This window comes from Onychostruthus taczanowskii, unplaced genomic scaffold, assembly GCF_017590055.1.
Source record: "Onychostruthus taczanowskii isolate IOZ18803 unplaced genomic scaffold, ASM1759005v1 scaffold15, whole genome shotgun sequence".
Classification (NCBI taxonomy): domain Eukaryota; kingdom Metazoa; phylum Chordata; class Aves; order Passeriformes; family Passeridae; genus Onychostruthus; species Onychostruthus taczanowskii.
Window position 1 is genome coordinate 8,328,714 of NW_024498685.1, and position 10,811 is coordinate 8,339,524.

Below are 10,811 nucleotides of genomic sequence, written 5' to 3' on the forward strand. Positions count from 1 at the left end.
AATGGTGGACATTCTTTTTATTTTAATATTCTTTTCCTTCTAATATATTTATGGAAGTAAACAAATCTAGGTTTTTCAGATATTTTATAGCATTCATGTAAAATACCAAGAAATGGTTTCTAAGAGTTTTGACATTATTGTTCCTCATCTGAAAAATTAAAAGAGTAATATTTTAACAGCTTATGCTGGGAAGCTTAATTTATTCAAAAATTAATTTGCTACAAGGAATAGCAACTAAATTACTATTTTTTTATAAATTTCAGAAACGTGAGTGTCCTACCAGTGCTCCTCAGGGGCTGCAGTGGTGAAACTCTTATTTTGACATGAAAAAGCCAGATGCAGATGCAGAAGATGCAGAGATAAGAGCAGAGATTTGGGTGCATCTTGGCTTTGTGGGTGGAGGAAAAGATGTGGACTGTGTAAAGATCAGCAGTGTCCTTGGTACAGCCAGTGATTGCTCCAGTGCAGACAGACCTGTGGTGAACAGGAACACCCCATCAGGGCCCACTTCAGTGGCTTTGCTGTGTTCAAGCATGATACACCAGGAGCACTGTGCTTATTGCAGCTTCCAGAGTCAGATCCTTCTGCCCTGATCAGCACAGAGCTCCTGGCATAGTGGTCATGCATGGGAAGAGGTAATAGACAGCTTGGCTACACACATGTGTAGGGCAGGAGGGAAAGATTCTCACAGTTTTTTTCCTCCCACGTTGTTATACATCTTTCTAGAGCAGCTGCCACCACATGTTTTCCTCTTTGGATCATGATCTGCTTTCAGTCCCAAAGCTTGGATCACTCTGGTTCAGAATCTATCTGTTGACTTCAACATCTGATTTTAGCCCTGTGGGACAGGGCTGAATTTTACAGGGAAATAGAGCAAATATTTAAGAAACACTCCAAAAATGCAGCACGTGGCTGTGGGAAAGACCTGCAACTATGAAAAACTCCTCTGGCCTACAGGGGACTCAGTATCTTTTTGTTTTAAAAGTTGTTTGGAGACATCTCAACTAATTCTGAGAACAGTGGCTCAGCTGAAGGGTCCTAGGTGTGCAGGAAACTGAGGTATTAGTGTTGAAACTCTCCATGTCTGCTAGATGGCACTTTGCAATGTCACCCTGATTTTTTAAGATTTTCTAAGCCTTCTGATGTTTACATTCTTGTAACACACTTTCTCACGCACTTCCTGGAAATAACTTATTGTTTTGCATTCTTTTATGGAGGAGAAATTTGATGGACTGTTGTCCAGTGTCACTGGAGAGGTGGCACTTTCACCTTCCAATCCACTGTCACTTTTGGAAATCTATAAATGTTGGAGTCAGAAAGTAAATTGCCTCTTGTTACCTTGAGAATGACAGCGTGTTCATGTCATGTTTTTTCGTGTCCTGTAGTGACATTTCTTCAAAAGAAACAATTTCTATCTTGTTACCCAGGTGAATTTCTGCATGAGTAAGTACTTAATTTTAGGGCTAGTCTATGATTTTGTGTATGAGGGAAGGCTGAGTTAGTGTTCTGCTGGTGCAGTGTGGTAACACAAGCCCTCTCCTGTCTGTCTGTTGTTTTGTTATGTTGCTGCTAGCATTTATTAGCTTCAGTGTAAATGGTGAACTCTGTGCTAGGCAAGGTCTGCCTGGTTTTTAAAAAGCAGTTATGACAGTGTCCTGCATGTGATTTGTCTCTAAACAATGAATAGGAGGCTTTCCTCTTTTTTTTGAGTTTCAGAAGTGTTGCAGTGAAGTACAATCCCTTGAGGCTTGCTGTCTCTTCCTGCCTTTACAGATCTGCACAACGCGACAAATCTCCGCTCGCGCTCCCTGTCTGGAACAGGACGCTCGCTGGTCGGCTCGTGGCTGAAGCTGAACAGAACAGATGAAAACTTTCTACTCTATGCACACTTAACATACATCACTTTGCCATTGCATCGAATTTTAACAGGTGAATTTTGACACCCATTGTGCACAGCCTTCCCAAATACTTGTTCCTCTGCTGTTAAGAGAGAGGAACAAATGTTTCTCTGTAATGCTGTTGTAAAGACGAATTGATTTCAATTTAGAGGAAATTACAGATTCCAGTAAAAAAAATCAGTCATTTGTAATTAAGGATGGATTTTGAACAATGTTTCAACAAAATACATAATTATTCCTTGTGATCATTGTGTTGATAGTCTTACAACAAGTTAGCTGGAGTTACCAAGCTTACTCACTCTCTCACCACGGACGTTTTGGAATTCACAGAAGATGTATTGTTTCTGCTGGCATTTAATATCTGCTCAAGAGGGTGGAACAAGTGCTTCCATGCTCCAGTACTGGCTTTGAGCTTGAACATCCTTTCTGAGACTTAATTTGTTGAACATATGGTTTCAGGAATTACGGTATATATTGAGATACATAGAAATAGGGCATGACATTTCTGAACTGTAAGGCAGAATTTTCATCTGCAGTTTTTCCCTACTCACATTTGTTTTAGCTTGACATGTTGTGTAGGTCCTGCTTCCAAGGCCTTTTTGTAATCAATGTATTTGTGCCAGTGGCAACTTTGCAGGTAGCAGGAACATTACATGTGGGGTAGGGTGAAGTGGGAAAGGTGCTCATTTCTCTTGAGTGGTTAGGAAACCTGTACTAAGATACTAAAATCCCAGTGACAGTGATTAGAGTACTTTTTAAAATGTCTTGAGTTTATTGATAAGATTTCACTGTGACCCTTCTGTCCTTGTTGGATAATCACACTTCTGTCACCTTCTCCTCATATGTCAGATGATCCAGTTCCTTAGTCATCTCTGTGGCCCTTCACTGGACTCCCTCCACTGTGTTTAATTCTTTACAGGTGTGGCTGGAGCCATCTGGAGCTGGGGATCATTTTTTGCTCATGTTATCTTTGTGCAGTGGCATTTGATCAGCCTTTTAATTGTGTGCTCCCTTTTCCCATGTTCTTTGTGTAGCCTAGAAAAGAACATCAGCCCAGTTTCCAGATGTTTCTGCACAGTGCCCTGCCATATTGGTTTTACTGTGTATATTTAGAAAGATGTCCATTATTACAGCAGGAGTTTTAAGGTTCATATTCTGTCCCACTTGGACAATATGGAATTAAGGAGCTAAAGAGATTGTGTTTTTTTATGGCAGCTTTTTGAAAAAATAGTGCAGAAATGTAGGCTTTGGGCTATAGCATGAAGGAAAGAGTTATATTATTTGTATCCAGAGAAATCTCCCTAATGGACCTGGGGATTTGTCCCTTCAAGAATGGGAAACCCCTTGGCATCTCTTGTTAATGGCACTTACACTTGTTTCCCTGGAAAATATTACCATTCCCTGTCTAACCTATTTTGCTCCATCCCAGTATAAATTATAGCGGATAGCTCTCCTCTCCACATTATGGGATATATTAGCAGTTTGTCATCTTTCAGCTCCTCCCAGTTGCATCCTGGTTAACTCAGATTTTAACAGGCAAAGCCGTGTACTTGTCATGTTTTAGATTCCTGGTGGGCTGTGCCACAGTCCACGTTTACGTCTCCAGTTCTTCATGCTTCCTGGTACCGTGGCTGCTCTCAGGAGCCTCTTAAGTTGGCTGTGTCTCTTTGTTTCTCTCCCATGCCCAGATATCCTGGAAGTTCGGCAGAAACCAATCCTGATGACATAGCAGAGAGTGGGCACTGCCTTGGAGCCTTGTTGCCAAGTGCCTATCCACAGCGGTTCTCCGTGCTAACACTACCATCTAGTGTCAGGAACATAGACCTCCGCAGGAGAAAGGGAAGTCCAGGAATACCAGCCGATCAAAAGTGCCTCTTTCTTCCTTCCTCTGCTGTCACACACCGAATGCCCACACGACTGGAGTGTTTCTGACTGGAAGAGGACTTTTAGCAAGACAAAATAAGAAGGGGCTGCGTTTAAACTGAGTCAACACTTTATGGACAGTTTGCTACTGTGTTTACTTTATAACTAAGAAGCCAACAATATGTACAGAATGTGCTAAACTTTATACTCTTTGGGAGAAACATTCTAAGAATTTCATAATGATGTGCTGTTGGACATCCCTCCATAGACTGTGGTCATACCCTCTCCTCGTCTGATCAGCCATTTGTGAGCGTGTGTGCCTGTGTGTGTGTGTGTGTGGATCAGAGCAGGGAGAGAGCAGCTTCCTGCTAAAGGAAGAAAAGGAGAAAGATACATTGCTGTTTTGGTATGTGCAGCAGGTCAGGTCAGAGCTTAAAAGAGGCTGAAAATGTTCCCATTTTTCATGTGTCAGTGTTAGGACAGGTGAACTCTGCTGACAGATTACCGTATCTACCAAAGAACAGCAACATTTTCATCCTCAAGAACTGGCTAAGAAAATGAGCCAGTCAAAAGAAGGCTAAAATGTGCTGCTATAGTAAAGCTGAGGTCCATCTCCAGTACTAATGCTGCTTATCTTCCTCTCAGTTGAGTCAATACCAGTTTAAGTCTAAAGTGAAAAAATGGGAGACTATAATTGGTCTCCAAAGGCCTAAAACCTTACCAGGAACCCATCCTCCTGCATGCACTGGATTTGGGAGTTTGCAGTCATCCTTGAGGTACCCTTTGTAGGCAAGGAGGGCATGGGAGCTGCTTTATGATCAGGCAGCCTGCCCAGATTTTCCATCTTTGATTGTTACATGGTGAAGCACAGAGAGTTTTCTTGAAATACAAAAGATGGAAACATAATTCTGTTCTGAAAAGTGACTAAAAATTGCATAGTGGCAGGTCAGAAAATGGTGTGTCAGGAGCTCTCAGGAAAACAGCCTTATGTTTACACATGAAGTCCAGCTCTCTCTAAACAGCAAAACTGCTGTCCTTGACATTTGAAAACAAAATGATTGACTGCTAAGGTTACTGTGCTCTGGCTGACTATTTGGATGAGAGCCAGCACATACTTGGGTCTACTTAGGACCCCACAGCAGTGGGAGGGGCGGCGTGTCCCTTGGGGCACGTGAGACTCCAGTGCATGCACAAAGGGAGAGAGAAGATGCCATTTTTGTCACTTTTCAGACTCTGAGCACCTAAACCTGATGCTGTGGCACGTGCTCTGAGCCTGGACCTTTGTCTCCCTCATACCTGGTCTTTCCGAAGTGCTTTGTTGTTACTCTCACAGTAGCATCTAATGACTTAACCTCTCAAATAGGACTTACTAGGACCTTACTTAGGACTTTGCTTTTTTTTCCTCAGGCTAGATTCCGTGGAAATAGCTCCACTTCAGCATAAAGGCAGACCAAATTTGCCCTGCAGCCCAACCTGATGACTCCAAGCATGGTAAGGAGGTCTGTCTGTATTTGAGGCCAGGCCTGGAAGCTGTCACCTTAGCACAGCGTGGTGGCCTTTCTTACACTGGCAGCATGAGTGTATGACAGGGACAGCTGACAGGTTTTCAGTTGGCTTCAAATGTGTTGCAAGAAAACGTTAGAAAAATGTTCCCTTTGTCACTACCAGCACACCCACTTTTCATGCTGCAACCTTGGAATGTTGCCTGTGGTCTGTGTGGATGTGAGGGTGTTGTCACCATCTAACCTGGTTGCCCCAGGCTTTCTCCCTGAGCCCAGGGAGAGGTGAAGTCCTCACACAGCAGCTGAAGTGCCCTCTCAAGGAGCTTGCCAGGCAGCCTGGGTGGGTACCTGAGATCCCTACAGGTAGTGCCTGGCATCAGTCAGTACAAATATTCTCTCTTTGCCCATGCTGAGGATTAAACCACTTCTCAGCTAGAAAACAAGCCTCTGAATGTGCTCCTTACTCTGTGCTTTATACTGCTGGGATGGGCAAATCAGTGCTTGGTTTTCCTTCAAATGTTCATTACAGAGGGAAGGGAGAGAGGGTTCACATTTGTACAAATCATGACAATTGATACCTTTCAGTCAGGCAGCCAGAAGAATGATGTAAAAAGGAAGTGTATCCAGATAGGACCCTCAGTTGTAGGTGCCTGAACACTTCAGTGGATGAGAATTTGTAATGCTCCCTTGGTGTTGTGTATTATGTTTAGGTGGTTTAACTTTGTGTGATTTGAAAGACTGAGAAAATCTTGCTGTGTAAGATTTCAAAGCAAATGAGGAATGATTCTAAGCTAGTGCATTAGTTTAAAAGCAGTGCTATGGAAGGTACAGTTTAGATCCTACATCTGTGTTTCAGGAGGTATCATCTGCTTTGTTATGTGTATGTGGTTGGATTTTGATGTCTAGTGTTTGAAGGGCTGTAATGTCCTAAAAAAAGTGAATTTATTCCTTGTATCTTGCTAGTGGGATATGCTATAGGTACATTGACAACTCACCTTTTCTAGTAGGAAAGGACTACAAGTATGCCCTCATGGACATCCATGGAAAATAGAGGTCAAAAAGTCTACTGAATGTCAATAGTGCTTTTTGGAAGCAAAGATGTTCCAGATTCTCAGTTATTCCTTCTTTAAACAACTGTCTTGGACTTTTTGTGTATAGCCAGTAGTTCCCACTTTTTGTTATCAAATTCCACATTTTGTTCTGCTTTTAAACAAACCCTGAAATCTGTCCTTGTGTGGACAGATTGATAGGGAATTTGATCAGAAAGTTTTGTTTGGGTCAGGATGGCACAGCTGGACCCTTAGCATGCTATTGCACTACATCAAAAAAGAAAAGTGAATGTTAGGAAGAACCTCTCACCCCATTAATTTGGAGGGGGTTTAATTCTGTAGCTCCTAGGCAGTAAACTGGATTCAGCCCATTGCCATTGAATTGCTGCAGATGGAGCTGGCATGTCCTGCAGTGCCATGAAGGCTGTTTGGCTGTCATTGTCTAATGCTTGGAGCACAGTGTGTTTCATTAGTTATGCTGATGTTTGAAGATGCAGCTCAGTTAATGAAGTTGGGAAGCTTTGTAGAACAGCTGGTTTTCTTCTTGGAATTCCACCATACCTCATTGCTCAGTTAACTCCTTCCATCCTTCTGCCCATTCATTCCTTCTGGAAATGAAGGCTTTACCATTTGAGCTCTTCATAGATGTTGTATATTGATGTCAAATACAAGGATGTGAATCTTTTCACCCATAACAAGTTTTTACTGCTATTGATTTAACCAGTATAAAAAGCTTGGGATTTTTTGTTTTGTTTTGGTTGGTTAGTTGGGGGGTTTTTTTGATTGTTGTTTGTTTTGTTGTTGTTTGTATTTTTTTTTTTTTAAGAAAGCTCTTAAATCAATTGCTCTGTGCTAGCAGATTATTGCTCTGCCTTAGAGACCACTATGTATGTGAAATTATGTTCTCTTGTCTGCCAGGACAGGGCAGATTCCAAATCTCCTTTTAAAAGAAGATGCTTTTAGAAACTCTATGAGTCTTTCAGCTGTCTTGGCTAATGCAGTTCATGTTGGTCCCTGTTCCTTCTCTTTTTATTCTCCTGGTCTTCATTGTTTACAAGGCTTGGGCATGTTGGGCTCTGGATTGCTGTTACTATTTTTATAGTTTTCTATTTCTGGGCATGGTGTGCTTTCCAGAAAAGAGAATTGTTTGCACAGGTAGCTTTTCATAGTAATATGTTTTTCCCAAAGTATGTTCATTATTTAGACAGTGAAGTCCTTGGCTCTGCAGATGGATTTCTTCCAGCAGACCCTCATGAACAGAATCCCATCTGATCACTGCAATTGTGTATGGATGTGGAATCCAGGGAAATAGACTACACTCTTAGACTATTGACCTGTTTCTTGCCAGTCACTCATTGTTCCTTTTCAAGATGATTTCTTGTCCTGTATTTTATAGTCTGAAGCTTCCATATTAAAGACAGATGTAAGATAAAATCCTCAGAAGTGCCTAAGCCCTGTTGTTACTCAGTGGGGTTTAAGAACAAATTTTTATTTAGGAAAATAATTTATTAGTCTTAAATTCTATCTGTGTTGTATGTAGCAGCGTCAAGAAATGACAAGTTTATAGGTCTTGGATGAACAGTGTCTCTCATATGAATTCACTCTTTGTATTTGAAAGACTCTCATGGTTTCCAAAGGTCATGGCTGAAAGCTCTGGAAATTGGATTTCCTGTGGTCACAGCAACCAGATGTCTGCAAATGCCTTACACATTCTGCAAGGTATGACTGCAAGTGTGTGGTGCTGGTGTGTAGAAATTCTGTGTCAAAAATAGGTACGGTTATCCAGTTAAAGAAATTGTGAAGTAAGTAGCTTTTACACAAAACCTTAAACAAAAGAGTATTTTACACCAGAATGTAGCTGTTTGGATACTTGGTCAAGGTAACACAAGTCTGCAAGCAGGTTCCAATGTTGAATGTTCTCTATGTAAATATATAAATATTCTCAGCCTAATTTTATCAGCCTAACACATGTTGCATGATTTGGTTTTTATTTGCCTCATCGATCATTGGTGTTGCTTAAAAGGTGATGGGTTGAAAATTGTGCAGGCACTGTACTGAGCCATTTGAACAAAGAGCAAGGAGAATGTTGTGCACCAAAAATAAAGTAGACTGTGCTTATGGCAGCAATGAAGAAAGTGTTGGACCCTGCAGCAAATAAACAGACCTCTTTAACGACCATGAACTCTGTTAGTGGTGTTTTCTCTCTACTGTGCCTGGTGCACAAACTGTTGGAGTTTGGATTTGTGTTCCTTCCTGGTGGCAGGCACCAGTGGTGGAACTCGCATAGGCATTGCCAGATGGATGCTCATGTGGCAGAGTGGCCTCATTGCTCTTCGTTCTGATTGCACTTGGAGCAAAGCTTCTTTGCAATGGAACTTCTGAGTGATCAGTCCCTGACTACTTGACCTTGGATAAGGGGGAAGAAGGTAAAAGTCAGTGTAGTCCTGAATTTGTTTACAAAAGGTTTTTGTTCTTGCCTTTAGAACAGCCCTGCTAAACTGATCTGTGGCTTGTTCTAAACTTGATTATGGAGTCATATTTATGTTTGTGCAGTGTATAATAGTGAGGACTGATGGCTGTTATGGTTTCTTCCTGATTAATTCAGGAAGAACTTCAGTGCGGATTTGTGCGTTGTCACAAAAATGAGATTGTGTTTAGATCTGCACTGCTTACACTGCCTTGAATTGTGAGTACTGGCAGGGATCTTCCTTGATTTAAAGACATGCAAGGCTCTGAATCCTCCCTCTCCACCTGATTTTTTGAAACCTTCAGGGGATTTTTCTGTCTAAATTAGTTAAACACTCCTTGAACAAATGTTACCAGCTATGTCCATGAGTTGATGTGCTGATGATTTCATTTCAAACAATCCCAGACCAGGATGTTTTATGAATCCATGTAGTAGATAACAACATTTATCCTAAGCCATGGGTGACAGCTCGGAGACATGTGGGATATTAGGAAGAAATAAAACACAGAGTTAAGAAGAACAGGATGTCTCAATTCTTTACATGGATGTTTGAGCAGATTGTTGGCAGTGTTGTTTGTGACTGCTCATGAAACTGGGCAGGAATCTTAGCTGGCTGGGAAATACTAAAATATTGCTTTGAAACAAGCTGTGATTGTTTCAAGTTGAAAGGTTTTTGGAAGCAGCCATAATGGAGAAACATTAACATTATTTAAGTCGTTACAAAAAGTAAAGAGCATTAGAACCTCATGAGTGATGGTAAAAAACCTCCCCTGCTTGCTTAGTCATTCAAGGAGTTTGGACAGGAAAAGGTTTGCTGGTTTTGGGTTTAGTTTTTGATCCAAATGCTGAGAAAAAGAAGACTGCCATGGACATGTTTGAAAAGCTTTCCTGTCTTTATGGAATTAATTTCTTGAATATACTAAAAGACAAATATGGGATTAACAGTGTGGCAGTACATCTTTCTCTGTGGTGTCCCTGCTTTGGGCAGCTAAGTTAGCTCATGTTATTTTGTCCTGGAGTGTTGTGTCCTGCCTGGCCAAACCTGGAGAGATCCTCCCAAGAAATACCCTAATATTGCTTGGCACACAAGGTCAGATTATTCATAGTAAAATCAGACTTTGGAGATTAAAGGGAAACTAGGCATCTATGTTAGCAAACAGTTACTTGTGTACTCTTCTCAGAAGTGTGTTGTTCCTGAAACTTGTAATGAAACTTTAGAGAAAACAAAGGAGTAAAATAAAGGAATAATACAGGTCTGATTTTCAATTAACAGTGTATATGAGGAGCTGATGCTCCTCAGTTCAGAAAACATTAAAATGCATCAAGGAAAATATGAGTTAATTCAACTCTGTCCCCAGCCTGGTTCCCCACAGAGATAAGTGTGAGATTTAGTGATTTTATTGTTGGAAATAAGTAATTTATGCTTGGTTATGCCAGGAAATTCTTCCCCAAGACAAGCTAGTTGGCTTTTCCTAGCAGGGTTAATGTTGATTGAGGTGATGGCATGAAAACCAAGTTAGATTATCCACTCTTTTGTTCAGAAGGGTTTGTGTGCACAAACAGGATTTACTTACGTGAGGCACATGCCCTTCCACTGCAGAAGATAAAGCTGACTTGCCACACAGCTGTCCTTGGACCTTCACATGATGTGTGCTTCATGCACAGAAAGAAAGATCTTTAGGCAAAACCTCCTGGTCAGAACACACTCCTGAGTGTGAGGGGTGGAGAGGGTGAGGATGTGCATGCTCAGCAGAGAAGATGGGGCTGCTGCTGCTCCTGGGCAGTGTGAGCATTCTGCTGAAGCTGCTGCTGTTACATGGATGAACTTGAGGTAATGGCATAAATGTGTGAATAATAGGTGTGCAGATAGTTAAACTGCATGTTCCTGAATTCACTTCAAATAAGCTGTTCAAAGGAAAACGGGAATGAGCAGTTTTAAACCCTTGTTGAAGTTAACGGAGCTGGTTGATAATTTTTGAAATACAAAGTCTTCCCAAACAGCTCAGTGGAGAGCACCTACTCTGCAAAAAAG

General features: G+C 41.4%; 1 protein-coding gene across 2 annotated transcripts in view; it reads left to right on the forward strand.

Moving 5' to 3' along the window:
* The window catches only part of KIAA0930 (KIAA0930 ortholog), a 58,129-nt gene extending 49,641 nt beyond the window's left edge, over positions 1–8,488 (forward strand). For both annotated transcript variants that reach the window (XM_041398576.1, XM_041398577.1), the window contains exons 9-10: positions 1,774–1,929; positions 3,587–8,488. In XM_041398576.1, coding sequence (XP_041254510.1) covers positions 1,774–1,929; positions 3,587–3,627 — 197 coding nt within the window. In that variant the 3' untranslated portion in view covers positions 3,628–8,488. The remainder of the gene's footprint in view (positions 1–1,773; positions 1,930–3,586) is intronic.
* Positions 8,489–10,811: the final 2,323 nt, after the last annotated feature.